The following is a 17,593-nucleotide window of genomic DNA, read 5'->3' as shown; positions in this document are numbered from 1 at the left end:
TTTCTCACGGAGACGGGGGCTGGCAGGTTTGGGGAAGCCAGAGGGGTTCACTGGGCCTTGTCTTCCATCTGCCCTTTCAGACCCACATCGCCTCCCCCAGCCCTAAGCCCAAGGTAGCCCTGGAGGGCAGTAGAGGAGGAGAGTGGGATCAGGGCCTCCAAACCCCCATCCCACTCCTGCTCACAGGGCCCCCCAGACTGGCTGCACCCCTGGACTGAAGGTCTCTGCTCCTCGCCAGGTGGCCTCTCCACACCTTTCTGTCTGGACGGGTGAGTGCTCCCTCACCTGCCCTGTCGGCCCTGGGGTGGGGGGTGGGTGTGGGGAGGATCCTGGGTCCTGCACTTCCCCGTGCAGTGTCCCTGCCCACCGTCACATCTCTGTGAACAGTCCCCAGTCACCCTCCTCTCAGCATGCCATCTGTCTCCCTTGGGCTCAGATAAGGAGCCAGGATGGCCATGGGGGCAGACACGGCTCACAGCTGATACTGCTGGCCTTTTTCGCTGCTGGCCACAGTGGGGGCCAGACAGCCTGGAAGTCCCACCCTACCTCCCACCTGGTGGAGTGCAAGGCTCAGCCTGCCTGGGCCTCAGGAAGTGGGCCCCCACCTGGGCTCCAAGCTGACCCAGGCGGCCCCCTCCTGCTCTGCAGAATGGGCAGGGGATAGGAATGGGGCCCATTGCACCCAGCAATGAGGCCAGACACCCCAGGGAGGCAGGGCAGCCATCCATTTGGCAGCTGGACCTCAGTCTCCCTGTGCCCAGCCTGCTCCCATGGTGGGAGAAAGCACTCTGAAGAGGAGGGAGGAGGGGAAGGCCCTGCTCTAGCCAGGTCCCGAGTCTGCCCTGGGCCCATCCACAAAGGCCAGCCCCAAGACTGATGAGTGGAAAGGCACTTTAAGGGGATGAGCAAGAGGACAGGAGAGGACGAACAGAGCCGACTGATGGGCCGTTGGTGGTCCAGCCCATCGCAGCTCCTGGCCACCCAGGCTCACGGGTCAGCACAGGCTCATGGTCACTGGGCAGTGGGGGCCCTCATGATGCAGGGACCTCCAGGTATCGCACAGGGTTCGAGAAGGGGCCTGGCCGGGCCCAGTAGTCCACTGCTCGAACCCGGTAGGAGCCGGACGTGACAGCGGAGTCTGAGGATGCAAACATACACGTGTTCTTGAGTGCCCCCTTGAGCCCACCCCAAACTCCTAGAGCTCCCTGGACCCCACCCCATGGGACATGTGCTGAGGCCCAGAAATGGGGCAGCTGAGGCCAGGGCAGACAGTGGCAGGCATACCTGGGCTGAACACAAAGAGGTTAAACGTCGATGGCCTCCTGCTGACAGGAGTGTACGCCTCACCATCTGCGGAGAACTGGACCTCATACGTCCACAGGCACCTGGAGAGGGTCAGTCGGGTTGAGGGCTGGCGTCCAAGTGGGCTGGGGGGCAGGGTAGACTCACAGCCCCTTCTCTGAGCCCTCCCCGGGTCCCTGGCCCTCTTCCTTCATGCTCGATGAAGAGAGGGGACGAGGGGACTAGAGCCCAGGGCCACCTGTCAATGTTCCCTGCAGGTACCCCCACCCCCGATCAAGCAGGGTGGGATGCCTCGGGCTGTTTGTGTGGCTGCAAGAGTGGGGGTGTGAGAGGCAGAGGTGGGGAGGGGTTGGAGGACCAGAGCGGAGTGACCACTTGGGCACTGCAGCCTCGAGGGACTGGGCATAGGTGGGGACCAACAGCTCCTACAGGATGGGGATTAGGGGAGTGGGAGTGAGTGCACTCACGCACTTGGAGCCCACGCGCTCGTCCGACCAGACCAAAAGCACCTGCCCACTGGTCAAGGGCAGAGCACGGAGCCAGGTCACCTGACGGGAGAGAGGCTCCGTGACTGGGGGGGTTGGAGGGGCCTGGGCGGCGGGGTAGGGGGCTGCCACTTGCCTGGCCTGGCGGCTTCTCGGGGCGTGCGCACACGTGCACCAGCAGGAGCGAGGGCAGCCGGAGCTCTGGGCTTAGTGTCAGGCGGCCACTGGCAGGGAAGGGGCGTGGCGCCACGGCCACCGGGTCCTGGGGACAGGGACTGGTACTCAGGGCCTTGGGATCTCGACAGCCGCCCTGCCCCATCCCCCACCCTGCCTCGGACCTCGGCAGCGCGCATGCGCCGGAACTCCTCTGCCGAGGGGAAGACAGGCCGGCCGAGGCGCTGCCACTCGCCATGGGGGCTGCAGAGCCGGTTGTCCAGGTACAGGGTGACATAGACGAGCCCTGCGGAGGCGGACGTTGGAGCCACGCCTCGCCGGGCCCGCCCCCTCCAGAGCCACCCCCTCCCCGGGAACCCAGCTCACCCGGGCCTGGGGGCACCCCGTGCAGGCGCAGGGTCAAGGCGACGCTGCGATTGGCGTGGTCGCGCGTGTCGTCGCTCGCGTAGACCAGCACGGTGGCGCGCCAGGCGTCCAGGGGGCCAGCCGGGCTGTGGGCGCTGGCTAGGACGCCCACCGTGTGGTTGCTGTCCAGCACCGTCCCGGCTTGCGACACCTCGGCCCAGAGCTGCTCGCTGTCTGCAGGGCAGGGCTGGGTTGTCGCCAGGCGGAAACTGCAGCCTCCCAGGGCTGCCCTCCCGAGGCCTGGCTTCCCACCATTCACTCCCCTCCACGAAGGGTCCCGCACCAGGAGGGCCCCGCCACACCACAACTTCTGTGACCCACTGGGCTGGGGAAGCGGCGCCGGGAGGGGAAGGAAGCCCCCCATCCCCAGCAGGGCGCATACATCCGCGCCTCCCCTGCCCTGGGGCCTTCGCACAAGCCACTAGGGCCTGGAACGACACCCCTGCCCGACCGAGGCCCCGGTCCGGGCCCCGCCCAGGGCGCACGGGCGGCCTCGTCCGGCTCCAGTCGGGGCTGGCGCAGAGAAGGGGCGGGGATACCCAGCAGGGCCAGCAGGGCCATGGCGGTGAGCACGGGCTTGCGCAGCAGCTGCACGTGGGCCGGACGCGTGTTGTTGACCTGGAAGCGCGCGGTGAGCGTGCGCTGTGTGAAGTAGTGCGGCTGGTAACTCAGGAAGGCGTTGTCGTTGCTCAGGAGCGCGTAGCGCACAGCGGAGCTCGAGTTGGCCACCAGCAGGTTCTGGTGCTGAGCAATGACCTGCAGGCGTCCAGGTGGTAGGAGCTTCCAGGCCGGGGCCGGACCCTCCCCCCCGAAGGGCCGCCGCTCCTGCGGTAGGAGCTGGGCCGGGTCCTGGGGGCGGGCCTACCTTCACCACCATGGCCGCGTAGGTCACGTCGGCTCTCCAAGGCTGCGGCAGGGACCAGCCCACCAGCGGGTCCGCTTCATCGTTGTAAATGGGGGTGTCCGCAAACTCGGGGAAGAGCCGTTGTATCTGCAGCACGGTGGTCTTCTCCTGCTCCAGGATGGAGATGGAGCTGCCCGCGCCCTGCGGGGGTTGGCCTCAGGACAACTGGGACAACAGAGTCCCCACCCGGACTCTGGCTGAAGAGCGGGTGGGGCTGCGGCGGGGGTCCCCTGGCAGGCGGAGGGGCGGGGCGCGGGGGGGCGGCTGTACCTTCTTGTGGAGGGAGATGTAGTCCAGCCGCACGCCCAGCTCCCCCGTGAAGAAGTTGGTGCCGTTGTGGCAGTGACCCAGGAGGCCCCAGCACAGCGGCGAGCGCGGCCAGGGGCGGAAGGAGTCCGCGGGGCCGCCCAGGCGCAGCGCCGGGCTGGCAGCCCGCAGACCCTCGGAGCAGGCGTCGTAGTAGTTCAGGAAGCCTGGGCGGGAGGGAACTCGGGAGTCCACACGCCGGCGCCTGAGGGGCCGCTCCCGCCCCTTCTCCACTCACAGGACCCCTGAGGCGCCACCCACCTTGCATGGTCATGGACACGTTGTCAAAGTCGTGGTGGTCTGGCTCGTTCCATGTCTCGAAGTTCCACTTGGAAACGTGTGAGAGTCCATACCTACCTGCAGAATGTCCCCCCACTGTCACACATGCCCCCCATGGGGAATGCCAGGCCCATCACCACTCACAGGGAGGCCTACGGTTGGACCGTGACAAGGATATCCGTCTCCATATGAGCCCACTGCCCCCTGCCCGGCCTCCTTCCCCCATTAGGAGACCCTGGCTCAGGGTTCATGACAGAGAAGACCAAGGAGGTGGCCTGTGTGGGAGGAGAGCCTGCCCAGGAGCGTCCACCCTGTCCCTCCAGCGCCTGTGCCCTGCCCACCAATGTATCTCCTGGCCACGAGGGAGACCAGCTTCTTCCACTCAAACACCTGCTGCTTGTCCTCGAAGTTGGTGAAGCGTTTGGAGGGGCTGCCCATCAGCTCAAAGCCTGCAACACATGAAGGTGGCTATCCGCCAGGGCCCCACCTACCCACACGGCACCCACGCTCTGCCTGCCCTGGGCCCCACCTGCCCGCACAGAGGCCAGTCCTCGGCATATAACCAGTGAGGACCCAGAGGGGTCAGGTCACGGGGAGGGGACAGGACTAGAGGGCAGAGGGCAGGGCTGCTGCTTACCTGGGAGGAGCTGGTTCTCCCTGAGAAGATCCAGGTACCGATCCAGATGGGTGAAGTTGTAGCTCAGGCCTTGCCCAGCTGACTCCCTGTAGGACAGTGAATGTCAGGGCAGAGGAAAGTGGGTCCCGGGCTGGAACTGTGGCCACATTCAAGCAGGTAGGGAGCCTGAAAGGTGCCACGCAGGTCTCAGATCCAGACTCCTCAGTGGGTCCCTCCCCTTGAAAACACCAATGACAGAAGCCTATCAGTCATTCACAGCCTAGTATAAACCAGTGTGCCTGTACTGGAACCCCCCCCCCCCCCCCCCCGCCTTCAGGAGCTCAGAACAGCTTTGGGCTCAGGGGTGGCACGGGGCAGGTAGATCTTTTGGGAAGGGTACAATAGAATGGAGTAGGGGAGAACAAGGCACCTGAAGACAGCTGACTGTGGAGTGGGGAGCCATGGAACAGAAGCCTGGCAGGACCCGGGGGGGGGGGGGCGGTGCCACAACCTGCTTCTTCACACCTCCTGGAGGCCAGGGCTCCAGATTTGTCTCAACAGTACTCCTCTCCCCCTCCCACACTCAGAAAATGGAGAAGGGCAGCCTCCCCACCCTGCTACACTGGGGCCCAATTTCCTCCAGGTTCACATTCTGGGAGGAGAGAGAAATCATCAGGCAACTATGTGAATCTTGAATGTGGGTACATCAGATGTACCATGCAAGGGGAAGGGAGCAAAGGATCAGGCAGGGAGGGCCTCTCTGAGGTAACATCTAAGACCTACCACGTAGTGAGACAAAGCCAGCAATGAGAATGCCAGGGAGAACAGACAGGACAGCATGTGCAATGGCCCTGAGGTAGGAGTAAACTTGCAGTGATCAAGCAGTAGAAAACACAGTGTGGACCTGGGGCAGAATAGGGTGCTGGCTGTGACAGACTACATCACAGGAGGCCTTGTGCCCGAAGTGAGGATGCGACCCTGACTCAAAGTGAAATGGGGAGCCCTTGTCAGAGATCCAAGGAGAAAAGTGCCATGACTTTGTTTTTAAGACTTTTTTTTTTTAAGAGATTTTTAAAAAAATTTTATTTATTTGACATAGAGAGAGACAGAGAGAGAGGGAACACAAGCAGGGGGAGTGGGAGAGGGAGAAGCAGGCTTCCTGCTGAGCAGGGAGCCCAATGCTGAGCTCGATCCCAGGATGCTGTGATCATGACCTGAGCCGAAGGCAGACGCTTAAGGACTGAGCCACCCAGGCGCCCCAAGACTTTTTTTTTTTTTAACGGTTTTAGGTTTATAGCAAAATTGAGAGGGAGGTACAGAGATTTCCCGTCTCCCCCCTGCCTGCACATAGGCACAGCCTTCCCCACTACCCACATCCGCACCGGGATGGGACATGTGACGGCGGACGGGCCTCCACGGACACGTCATCCTCACCCAGAGTCCACAGATGGCCGCAGGGCCCCCCCGGTGGTGCACATTCTGTGGGTTTGGACACGGGCATCAGGACAGGTGCCCACCACCGCAGCACCACCCAGAGTTGCTCCCCGGCCCCCACATCCCCCGTGCTCCACCTGCTCACCCTCCTCCCCCAACCCCTGACAACCGCCGATCCTGGTGCTGTCTCCATAGTTTTCCCTTTGGCCATGATGGTTGGAAAGGTCCCCCCGGGACAGGTGTAACGCGAGGACTGGGCGGTGGCTACAAAGGCAGCAGGAAGGAGCCAGAGCAGATGGACTTACGAGGTAGGGTGGGCAACATCTGCGGATGGAGGGGGCAGGTCTTGCACAACCCCTCAGGCTTCACTTGAGCAGCGAGGTGGGTAGGGGTACAGGTGGCATCCGAGGGTGGACCTGGCGTTGGGGGCTGGGTGAGGAAGCTGGTGGCCTTCCAGTCAGGCACAGGCAAGGGGCCGGGGCAGGAGGAGTCGTGCAGGGGTGTGCACGGAGCCCAGGGGTGGCCCGGGCTGGGGGTGTTGCCTCTTGAGGAGCACAGGCCGGTGGGCTGGCAGGCCTCTCAGGGCTTCCCCTGAGGACATGCCTGCCCATCCGTCCATCCCAGGGAGGAAGGTGGCCAAAGGCAGGAGGGCCTGCAGTGCGCCCTCTTGTGGCAGCTGGGGAGGAGCCGGGTGGGGTCACCACGGAACCTGGCCCTGAACAGCTTTTCATCTGTCAACCTCCCCATCCCACGCCACAGCTTGGCTGGCCCACTGTCTCCCTGGACACAGTGAGGACATGGATAAGTCAACACCTCCCCTCTACGTCCTTCTCTCCCCCATGCCTCGCTTTGGACAGGGTCAAGGATGAGCCTGGGCCTGGCCTTCAGAGTCCAACCCAGGGACCAGGTCAAGCCACCACACCCAAGTTCCTCTGCTCCTCCCGGGCCCTGCACTCTGCTTTCCCTTGCTGGCCCCCCTGTGCAGGGGCTGCGTCCTTCCATCTCTGGGGCCCAGCAGGACAAGCTTGTGGGCAGTGGGGATCACCTCCCTCACCCTTCCCCTCCCATCCAAAGGTCACAACTGGTAGCAAAGAAAACTAACAAGCACTTGGGTAAAAATTAAATGTGCACAGCAGACGGTTCCAAAGTCCCACTACTGTGGGGGAGGGGGGTGGGCAGGGGTGATGGGGTGACCAAGTGGGAAGTGAAGGCATGTGCAGGGGCTCCACACTTTCCCCGCAGCCCCTGGCGGCGATAATCCCAGCCTGCACACATTGGGTGCACAGCAAGCCTCAGATCCATGCTGCTCCTGTGGGTGGTGTCCTGGGCCAGTGGGGTACCGCGGGGGAGCCCTAACGCAGAGGCATCCCCAGCCCGTCCCCCTGGATGGATAGGAGCGTCCCCTGGCCCAGCCAGCCTCCACAGCTAAGGATACCCTGGGGGCCAATACACCGGTCCCAGGGGCCAAAAAACCCACCCCAGAGGTCCTTAGGTCCCACTGTAGGTGCCTTAGTCTTCCTCTGCCTGGCGCGGTCAGAGTGAGGATCTGAGAGACCTCATTTAGGGAGGGGGCTGAGTGTTGAGGTGAAGCGCAGAGAGCCTTGGGTCTCCACCGACCAGCTTCCATTCCGCGGCCCTGAAAGGGTCCGAACCTGGGTGCGCGGCCTCCGGCTCTGGCACATGGGCGGGGGTTGCGGCGGCTGCACAAAGTGCTCCTTCACGCGCGCTGGCTGCCGGCGGGCTGCGCCAAGACCCCCACTGCAGGGCCTGAGCGCGTGCGCGGGAGGACAGGGCTGCGGCCGGGCCTGGGGGTGCTCGGGGGCGCGGGGGAGTGAGGACCAGGCCGCGGCCGCTCGGCGGTGGGGGTGCCGAGTGGGGGGCGCGCATGGAGGGTGCGCGGGGCGCAGACGCGGGGCGCGCGTCCCGGAGCAGGAGGATGGCGCGGGGAGCGCAGTGCGCGGCCAGCCAGGGACATGTGTGGGGGCGCGCACGGCGGGCTCACAGACCCGCCCCCCAAGGGAACCCGCAGCCTCAGTGTGAGGATGGAGGTAGGAGGGTGTCAGGCTCAGGGCCAGCCGGCGGGAGAGGCCCGGTGCTCTCCATCTTCCCATCCAGCACCCGGGGCCCGTGCACCACGGCGGCATGTCGGGGCCCTGGAAGCAATACGGGCCGTCGACCCGGCAGCCCCTTTGCACTTGGGGTCGGGATACAATATTTCCTTTCCAAATAAGCGTATTTGACAATTTAAAACGGGGATTTAAAGACAAATATTAAGGAAATAACCATGTGGCCTAAGGCTGGGCAGAAGCCCCCAGAGGGAGGTTGCAGCAGGGTGAACCCCAAGGCCCCTGCCCGGGTGAAGTCTGCAGCTCTGTGGGCCCACCGCAGTGAGGGGGTGTGGGCCTCAGCAGCCCCTCTGGCAGGCAAACGCCCAGGACTAGATACCCGTGTGCGGGGGCCAGACCGCACGTGCCGATCACCAGCCTCAATGCAGAGAAGCCGTGGACGGACATGGCAGGGGCAGGGGTGTCCTGCAATTCTCCCAAAGGTCAGACGTGACCTCAACTGTTACTCCTTCACCTGGTTTACACACCCAGCCTGGGCAGAGTATGAGGCCCAATGCCTGCTGGCAAGGGAGCCAAAGCCGGCCCCCAGGCTGCATCTGACAGGATAGGGGCTCCTGGTGGACCCAATTAGCCCCTCCCTGAAACACCTCCACCTGCCTTGAATCTCACCCCACCCAGGTGCTTTCTCGCCCAGAGCCTCCAGAAACCCCTGCCCCTCCCCTTCCTAACTCAGAGGAAGGGCCCCTTCCCACACTAGGTCCCCACCCCAAGTAACCCCCTCTCCTACACCAGCACCCAGGCCCCCTGGCCCAGCACGAGCACACATGTGTATCTGCCCCTGGCCACCGCTGCTCTGGGCACCAAGGAGTCCTCTGTGTCACAAAACCCCCAAGGGCGCTGAGGTCACTCAGGGAGTTCTCTCGGCCCCTTTGCCAGTAGCTGGGGTAGGAGATAAATGTATATGCCCCCCTCAATAGCTACCCTCCCCTCTGCACCCCGAGGTGCACCTGATCTGCCCCAGGGAGGGGCCTGAAGCTCCTGATCTGGGCAAACAGCTCCCACCAGGGGCCAAGTGGGTCCTGGGATGGACTCGGGGGGGGGGGGCGGTCAGTGGAGGGAAAACCCTAGGCTGTGTCCTGGGGGGATAGGAGAGCAGTAGGGGCTACGGGGCTACGGCAGCCCGCGGGATGGGCACCTTTCCACACATAACCCTTCAAGATCCCAGTGGTGGAAGTTCACCTGTTACTCAGTGTAAAGGTGGGGGCTCAGAATAGTCATTGTATCATTTGTGGGTCACGTGGGTAATCATCTAAAGCCATCATGTGCCTTCACGCCAGTCCTTGCCCATGCCCGGCACCTGACAGTCACGCAGGTGGTCGGACCCGCACCCCGCACAGCAAGAAGGGTGTACCTGGCTGGTAGCATATCTTGATGCCCGCTGGCCCTCCTGCCTTCAGCAATCCACACGCCTGCACGCACACACACTTAGCAGCGGCCTCACACCCGCTTTCCACACGAGGACACACAACAGAGGCCGAGCATACAGCTGCCCAGTGCCACTCGGGCCGGCGCTTCAGCGTGGACCAGACCTGTCTCACGGCACAACGGGGAGGATGACCAGGGATGGGATGAAGAGACCGGCCCCTCCCCCAGTGCCTACCCTTAGTTAGTTGTGGGGACCACAGCAATAGGCCCCAGAGCTGAAGGGTCCCCTCTGCCTGTACCCTGTCCCAGGACTGGCTGGGCTCCTGGGCCTTCTGCCTCCCCCAAGGACCCCAGAATCCAAGCATCCTGCTCCAGCCACTGGGTGCCCTCGCCCACCCTGTCCCACACCTGGGGCCCCGCTGGGAGGCTGGGAGCTTATCAAGAGGCCCACACAATTGTTTGTGAGCCTCTGATTACAGTACAACTCCCTGGATTAGCTGCTCAGGTAACACTGGTCTGGGGGAAACCCATGACTCAGCAATCTTTGGGGTAAATTATTTAACTGCAAGCCCAGCTGGCCAAGCAGTCAGATGGTCACCACGGAGCACTGCCCGCGGTGGGCGCCAGTTCTGCCGTGGCCTGGCTCCTGGCTCCAGCTCTGAGCCAGAACCCTGCCACCCACACTCCCCCACCCGCCAACAAAAGCCAAAGGGCTCTGGAGGTCCGGCCGGCCGGCGGACTCTGGCCCCGACAGGCTGACAGGCCAGCTCCCTCGCTACCCTCCGGTCCTCCAAGCCTGTGAGGGGCTCCCTCAGGTAAGATCATCCCGGGGCATTGCGGCAGGACCGTGAAATCCCCGAGGTGACAGGAGAGGCCAGCTCCCTGGATGAAGGGGAGGGCAGGGCGGTTCTAGGGTCTCCTTTGTGGACCCTCTGGCACAAGGCAGATGCCACTTAAACAGTCCTCACTCTACACACCTGGACTCTGGGGGCTCGGGGGGACCCCTGTGTGCTGAGGTCGTCCCAGGAAGGAAGTGCAGCTCAACATCCCCCTGGAGCTCACGGGGGCTGTGCCTGCCTGCCCCCCTACATGCCGTCCTCCACAGCCCGGGGAGACCCCAGGCCCTGTGTCCTGGACCTGGGGTGACAAGGCAAGAGAAGGCCAGCTGCCCTCGGGACACAAGTGCAGTCCCACACTTGTGTTCCACGGTGCACCTGTGTGGTCTGAGACCCCGACCCGCCTCAGCAGTGTGAACACACACCTGGGAAAGGGTACCCCACAATCCTGGCAGACTGGGAAGAGGACAGATGCCGGTCGCCCCAACTTCCCTCCCAGCTGGCCCCCACTGAGATCACCCTCCCAAAGCACGTCCCAGGAATTCTGCCCAAGGAGCAGGGGGTGGCCAGTGCTGCCATCTGAGCAGCCCTCCCCCAGCGCAGATGTGGGGTCCCAGTATCTCCAAGGTTCAACAGGGGGCATTGGGAGGCCCTCGTCCTCCAAGCCCATGGCACAGAGCTGACCCAAGGGCTGCCAGAGGGCACCACGGTGCTTGGGATGGGTGGTGGAGGGGCCTGTGCCCGCATGGGGAGGTGGACAGGGAGCAGCGGAGCGGGGCTCGGCCATGCGTAGGTCTGGGTCTCTGCGGGGCCCTCCGACCCCGGCGCTGACGCCCGCCTCCATTGCAGGTTTTCCCGGATGGAGGTGTCCCCTGAGTGCGTGCAGCGGGGCGGGGGGCCGGTGCTGGTCCGCCGGCGGTCCCCAGCGCCCCGGGGCCCGTGTGAGATGCTCAAAGCCAGGCTGAGGTGGAGGTGCGCGTGCAGCCCGCAGAGGGCCTGGACGCTGGTGCAGGACCTGCTGCCCGCCACGCGCTGGCTGTGCCAGTACCGCCCCCGGGAGGCCCTGGCGGGCGACGTCATGTCCGGGCTGGTCATCGGCATCATCCTGGTGCCACAGGCCATCGCCTACTCTCTGCTGGCGGGACTGCAGCCCATCTACAGCCTGTACTCGTCCTTCTTCGCGAACCTCATCTACTTCCTCATGGGCACCTCTCACCACGTGTCCGTGGGGATCTTCAGCCTGCTCTGCCTCATGGTGGGCCAGGTGGTGGACCGCGAGCTCCTGCTGGCCGGCTTTGGCCCCGCCCAGGGCGGCGCCGGGCCCGGGGACAACAGCAGCAGGGTCAACGCCTCAGCCGCCGCGGGGCCCGGGCCGCAGGACTGCAGGCAGGACTGCTACGCCATCCGCGTCGCCGCTGCCCTCACACTGGTAGCCGGCATTTACCAGGTGAGGGGCCGCCCGGCTGGGGTTCTGCCGAGCGAGGCGCAGGCCCCTCGGGCGCTCACTGCCGCTCAGAAGGGCCAGGCCCAGGGCAGTGCGGGCTCAGGGCCTCAGAGGACGGTGGGTTTAACCAGCAAGGACAGGACAGAGCAGGCTGAGGCAGAGGTGGGCACGGGACGGCACCCCAGGACAGGGGCACCGGGGGCCTGAGGGTGCCCGGGAACAGGGGCCCCGCCCAGCCAGCTGTGGCCCGGACAGCAGTAGTTGGCTGGAGTGGGGCCTCAGCTCCAGACGTGCCTGGCTGGCCCACACAGCTCCCCTGCGTCTCCCGTCCCAGGTGGGACCCTGAGAGGCTGCCTCCCTTCCTGCAGCCTCCCCACACCCAGGGGTCTCCTGGACCAGGCCTGTCCCGTCCACCCCAATGTCACACCCTCCCAGGGGCCCCAGGTCTCCCGGGTGGGGGGCAGTGCCCCTCGCAGGACAGGAGAAAGGAGCTGCTTTCTGATGCCTGGAGCCCGCACGCGCGAGAGGACCGGAAATGAGCATACGAGGCCACGTGCGCACCTCCAGCGTCCGCCGTGCCTGTGTGCGCACACGGGTGTGCGGGGGACTCCGGGCAGAGTCCGTTCGGGAAATAAGCGGCAGCAGTGAAGGGGTGCTGGGCTCTGTGCCGCGGGCGCCCCCTCTGCTGCACTAGGCGGCCCGCTGCCCTGACCACACTCTGTCCACAGGTCCTCATGGGCATCCTCCGGCTGGGCTTTGTGTCCACCTACCTCTCCCAGCCACTGCTCGATGGCTTTGCCATGGGGGCCTCGGTGACCATCCTGACCTCCCAGCTGAGGCACCTGCTGGGCGTGCAGATCCCACGGCACCAAGGGCCGGGCATGGTGGTCAGCACGTGGCTGAGCCTGCTGCGCAGCGCTGGGCAGGCCAACCTCTGCGACGTGGTCACCAGTGCCACGTGCCTGGCCGTGCTGCTGGCCTCGAAGGAGCTCTCAGACCGCTGCCGGCACCGCCTAAAGGTGCCGCTGCCCACGGAGCTACTGGTCATCGTGGCGGCCACGCTGGTGTCCCACTTCGGCCAGCTCCACGAACGCTTTGGCTCCAGCGTGGCCGGTGACATCCCCACTGGTTTCGTGGCCCCCCGGGTGCCAGACCCTGGGCTGATGTGGCGTGTGGTGCTGGACGCTGTGCCCCTGGCCCTCGTGGGCTCTGCCTTCTCCATCTCTCTGGCCGAGATGTTTGCCCGGAGCCACGGCTACTCCGTGAGGGCCAACCAGGAGCTGCTGGCCGTGGGCTGCTGCAACGTGCTGCCTGCCTTTTTCCACTGTTACGTCACCAGCGCTGCCCTGTCCAAGAGCCTCGTGAAGACAGCCACCGGCTGCCGCACGCAGCTGTCCAGCGTGGTCAGCGCCGCCGTGGTGCTGCTCGTGCTGCTGGCCCTGGCACCGCTGTTCCGGGACCTGCAGCGGTGCGTGCTGGCCTGCGTCATTGTGGTCAACCTGCGGGGCGCCCTGCGCAAGGTGAGGGACGTCCCGCAGCTGTGGAGGCTCAGCCCCGTGGACGCGCTGGTCTGGGTGGCCACGGCGGCCACCTGTGCGCTGGTCAGCGTCGAGGCGGGGCTGCTGGCCGGCATCCTCCTGTCTCTGCTCAGCCTGGTCGGCCGCACCCAGCGCCCGCGGGCTGCCCTGCTCGCTCAGATCGGGGACTCTGGCTTCTACGAGGACGCTGCGGAGTTTGAGGGCCTGGTCCCTGAGCCTGGAGTGCGGATATTCCGCTTTGCGGGGCCGCTCTACTACGCCAACAAGGATTTCTTCCTGCGGTCACTCTACAGCCTCACAGGGCTGGATGCAGGGCGCGCGGCCACCAGGAAGAAGGAGCGGGGCCTGGAGGCGAGGGCCGGTGAGGGAGACCCTGTCGAGGGCGTGGACCTGGGCCCAGTGACCAGCACGGCTGCACTGGTGCCCACGGCGGCCAGCTTCCATGCCGTGATCATCGACTGTGCCCCGCTGCTGTTCCTGGACGCAGCCGGTGTGGCCACGCTGCAGGACCTGCGCCGAGATTACGGGGCCCTGGGCATCACCCTGCTCCTGGCCTGCTGCAGCCCCTTGGTGAGGGACACCCTGAGGAGAGGTGGCTTCCTTGGGGAGGACCAGGAGGACACGGCCGAGGAGGGGCAGCTCTTCCACAGCGTGCACGGCGCCGTGCAGGGGGCCCGAGCCCGCCGCAGGGCGCTGGCGGCCACGGACTCCGCCCTCTAGCAGCGTCCCAGGAGCCCTCAGCAGACACGCTCCCGCAGTCGGTCACCGACAGCACTCACCACACCCCTCCAAGAGTGACACTGTGCCCCTCCACCCTGGAGGAACCGGGGAGCACACAGAGGCCCCAGACGCTTGAACATCCAAGAGCAGCACCTTTGAAACGAACTGTCACAGAGCCCCCTGGGCCCACGTGCTGTGCGTCCGTGGTCCTGTAGGGTCGATTTGACAGCGGGTGTCACCTCTTATTTGAACAAGGGCCCGAGGCAATCAGGATGCCTCCAAGGTGCGCATAGGATACTGGTCCCTTGGCCTGCCCAGTCCCGGGCCCACTGGTGAGAGGTGGCAGCTCTGGCCAGGGGCCTGAGGGTCTCTGTGTCTCTGAAGTCTTCCAAACACACACCCAAGTGTTCCTTTGTCTCACGCCTTGGCTGGGCTGAGCCTTGCAGGGCCGAAGGGGGGTGGGACCAGCACAACTTCAGCCCAGCCCTTGGGCAGTGTTCCTGCAAAGCCTGAGCCCCGAGCACACCGCAGGAGGCATGTGGGTGCACGCTTGCTGGTGCAGTGGGACACCAAGCTGCCCCTGAGCCTCTAAGTGAGGTCCAGCGGGATGTCAGCTGTGCCCAATCCAGGGGCCGCTCAGCACCCACCAGAGCCCCACACGTGACATTCTGCCGGGAAGTGTGAGGGCAGCAGCTCCTCAGAGCAGGATTCCCCTCTCTTCTGCCCCCACCATGGCCCTCACGCTGCCCGGTCCTGCACACCCCGACATAGTCCTCCTCTTAGCCTCGGTCCTCCTCTCCATAAAGGGGGCTCTACCGGCTGCCCCCATCACTCACCTGGCTGTGACGAGCTCCAGCAGCCAGTGGGTCCGGACCTGCTCAATGCCACCATGAGGGACAGCGCCCACGTAGGCCAAGTTGAGCTGCTGGTCCCAGCTGAGGTCATACTGGTCAGCCTGGCTGTGAGGCAGTGGGGGGCTGGGGAAAGAACAAGGGGGATGGGACATGAGTCCCCATGGACAGGGCCTGGGATTGCCCGGGACACCCATCTCCAGCAGCTGGACTGGGGAGTACCTGCCAATGAATGTTACTGTCCCTGATGTAATAAAATGACCCCTAACACCAGGAATGTTATTAAGTCTCACGTTTATGGAAATCAGGGGCACCCTGAAAAGAGAGGACCCCATCCCAATACCCTGCTCCTTCCCCCTTCAGCCAGAAGCAGGCCACAGAGGGGGTTGGAGACACGAGAGGGGGTCGGAGCGGGGGGGGGGGGGGGGGGGGGGGGGGGGGGGGGTCAAAGACACAGGGGGGTTGGGAGACAGGTCCCAGGACAGGGATGTCTGACATCACCGTGGCCGCCCCCTTGGGAGGGTCCTGGTCTGCAGCAAAGAGCAGTGCCCTGGGCCGCTGCCCCTCCTGGGCCTGGACGGCCCCAGGTGGCCACCGCGCAAACTCAGGGCCTGTCCGCAGGTCTCCACCACACCGGGCACCCACTCAGAAAGCCCCTCACGGCACCCAAAACACCGCCTGCAGCCGGCCGACAAAGAAAAGCCCCAGTCCGACTGAAGGCGGACCCGAGAGGAAGGAGTAAACCAGCCAGGGAAGGGTTAGGGCTTGGGCAGCCTTCCTCACAGCAGAGCGCCTATGAGCGGTGGGCGCGGGAGCCCAGGGGTCTCTCCAATGCAACCGGGGGGTCCAGGAGCGCGGCCCGGGTTCGGAGGAGCGCGCGGCGGGAGGGAGGCGAGATGGGCCTCTCGGGCCCCCGCTTCCCGCGCGGAGCGCTCACCAGAAGCCGGTGCTCCTCCAGAAGGGCCGCAGGGGCCGCAGCGCGCGGGCCGCGTCCACGAGCACCAGGTGCGGGGCCTCTGCCAGGGCCCGGGGCGCGGCCAGCAGCGCGGCCAGCAGCGCGAGCAGCGGGGTGCGGGAGCCCGGGGGCCGCATGGCGCAGCGCGGGGGCGCGGGGGGCGCGGGCGCACGGTCCCCGCAGGCCCGGCGGCTCCTCGGCGTTCCGGGAGCCCAGGTCCGCGCCGCCGGTTCCGCCTCCGGGTCGCACGCCATGTGACCGCCGCTGCGGGGCGGGGCCGGGCGGTGGGCCGGGTCTGGGCGCGTTCTCGGACCCGGGCGGGGATTGGGGGTCCCCCCACCCCGGCCGGGCTCCAGCCTGGGGAGTCCTGGGCCGCTGCCCCTCCCTGGCTCGGTCCTCCCGCGCTGGACGGCGGTGCCCGCCCGCCCCGCTCTCCGGCTGGGCTCGGACGCTTCCTGTAAGAGCGCTCCGCTGTCCCCGGGCCGAGAGTGAGTCGTTGTCGGCTTCATGCCTCGGATCGCCCCGGAGGCCGGGGAGTCGCCTAATGTACGGGTCAGGCGGCTACCTGATGGCTCCGACCTGCGATGGCTGGACAGTGGGCACAGGTGGTCGGACGTGGGGCACATTTGGAAGATGAGCGCTAGGACCGCCGGTGGTTTGGATGCAGGGGTGGGAGGGAAGGAGCAGAGTCATAGGTGAGCCCCTGGGGTGTCGGCTTGGCACAGCGAAGTGACAAGGAGCAGGTGTGGTCGGGGCACAAGCTGGCTTGGAGAGGGCGAGCGGACCTTGCTGACAGACAGCCGGGTGGCCTGGCCTGGGTTTACACTTCACGTACACACGCACCGGGCAAGCCGTACAGCACCCTGTCTTCCACAATCAGACGTTTCACCACCCTGCACCCTCCTGCCTGAAACAGCAGAACCCCGTCGCTGGAGGCCGCCAACGGACCGGTCCCCCAGGTTGGTGACAGAAACAGGATTTGCAGAGATAAGAGCGGGCGATTTTCTAGAAGTGTTGGAAGATACCCCGCCACAGAATCAAGCAGTGCCACGAAGCCCACGAAGAAAGGCGTAAAGAAAGCTGAACCCAAGCACATCATCGTGAAGGGTTGAAACCAAAGACCCATGAAGTATCTTCAAAGCTCACTGACTTTTCAACAGAAGCAATTGAAACCAATACACAGTGAAATGAAAACTTCAAAGTCTTGGAAATACACAACTGGTAAGATAGAATTCTAAATCCAGCAAGAATTTTACTTCCAAAGAGAAGGTCAGATAAAGACTTTGTGGAGAAATGGACTCTGAGGACATTGGTCACCATTGGCCCTCACCAAGGAGATGATAACTGGTACCTCCAAGCAGAATGATCCAGCACAGCCCAGAGGTACAGGAAGAGTATGTTGTACATGAATCTAATGAAGAGTGATTTATACAAAAATAATGTAATGTCTTCTGGGGGCTTAAATACACCAGAGAATCAAAATGTGTGACAGTTAACACAAGTTGTGAGTGGAATAAATGCACACTGATTGGCTGGCCACAGCGGTGTCCCTGGTCCTAATCCCAGGACCTCTGAGTGTGACCTTCCGTGCTGAAGAGACTTGCAGATGTGATTAAGTGAAGGCTCTTGAGATGGGGAGATAATCCCGGATGATCCGAATGGGCCCTATATGTCATCACAGCATCCTCGTGAGGGGGAGGCAGAGGGAGACTTGACATGGGAGTGGCCACGTAAAGACCTCAGAAGAGAGAGAGATCCGGAGACTGTTCTAAAACGTGTACTCAGGATTTGTTTTAACCAGGTATGGTGAGACACACACACAGGGAGATGATCGCCGTGCAGGAAGAAGTTCA

The 17,593-nt window shown here is 64.4% G+C and overlaps 2 protein-coding genes across 7 annotated transcripts; one reads left to right on the top strand and one right to left on the bottom strand.

The window, feature by feature from the left end:
* Positions 1–877: 877 nt before the first annotated feature.
* Positions 878–15,978, bottom strand: IDUA (alpha-L-iduronidase). 6 transcript variants are annotated; one of them, XM_036094341.2, is made up of 14 exons: positions 15,723–15,977; positions 14,771–14,911; positions 4,493–4,578; positions 4,197–4,304; positions 3,838–3,933; positions 3,541–3,743; positions 3,232–3,411; positions 2,906–3,122; positions 2,328–2,540; positions 2,126–2,247; positions 1,924–2,049; positions 1,774–1,850; positions 1,285–1,385; positions 878–1,138 (listed from the first exon to the last, which is right to left on the bottom strand). In XM_036094341.2, exons 1-14 carry the CDS (start codon positions 15,875–15,877, stop codon positions 1,032–1,034), a joined length of 1,932 nt encoding a protein of 643 aa, XP_035950234.1. In that variant the 5' UTR covers positions 15,878–15,977; the 3' UTR covers positions 878–1,031. The 6 variants fall into 6 exon arrangements, 5 of the variants coding, with proteins under 5 accessions (XP_035950234.1, XP_035950232.1, XP_077924405.1 ...); XR_004917926.2 differs by having other exon boundaries at positions 1,002–1,138; positions 1,770–1,850; XM_036094339.2 differs by having other exon boundaries at positions 1,770–1,850; positions 1,924–2,247; positions 15,723–15,978.
* SLC26A1 (solute carrier family 26 member 1) lies at positions 11,092–13,934 on the top strand. Its single transcript, XM_036094345.2, has 2 exons — positions 11,092–11,679; positions 12,405–13,934. Exons 1-2 carry the CDS (start codon positions 11,092–11,094, stop codon positions 13,932–13,934), a joined length of 2,118 nt encoding a protein of 705 aa, XP_035950238.2.
* Positions 15,979–17,593: the final 1,615 nt, after the last annotated feature.

The sequence above is a fragment of the Halichoerus grypus genome, chromosome 3 (assembly GCF_964656455.1).
Source record: "Halichoerus grypus chromosome 3, mHalGry1.hap1.1, whole genome shotgun sequence".
In the NCBI taxonomy this organism is placed as follows: domain Eukaryota; kingdom Metazoa; phylum Chordata; class Mammalia; order Carnivora; family Phocidae; genus Halichoerus; species Halichoerus grypus.
The sequence above is the reverse complement of the archived record's forward strand: the minus strand, read 5'-3'. Positions and strand labels throughout refer to the sequence as shown.

Bases quoted from the DNA above. Each gene is read 5' to 3' on its own strand.
- SLC26A1 (XM_036094345.2), top strand. From the start codon at position 11,092: ATGGAGGTGTCCCCTGAGTGCGTGCAGCGGGGCGGGGGGCCGGTGCTG. The intron at 11,680-12,404 runs GTGAGGGGCCGC...CTCTGTCCACAG, and splicing joins TGGTAGCCGGCATTTACCAG to GTCCTCATGGGCATCCTCCG.
- IDUA (XM_036094339.2), bottom strand. From the start codon at position 15,877: ATGCGGCCCCCGGGCTCCCGCACCCCGCTGCTCGCGCTGCTGGCCGCG. The intron at 3,744-3,837 runs GTGGGTGGCGCC...CCTCCCGCCCAG, and splicing joins CGTGTCCATGACCATGCAAG to GCTTCCTGAACTACTACGAC. The intron at 1,851-1,923 runs GCAAGTGGCAGC...CTCTCCCGTCAG, and splicing joins CCGAGAAGCCGCCAGGCCAG to GTGACCTGGCTCCGTGCTCT.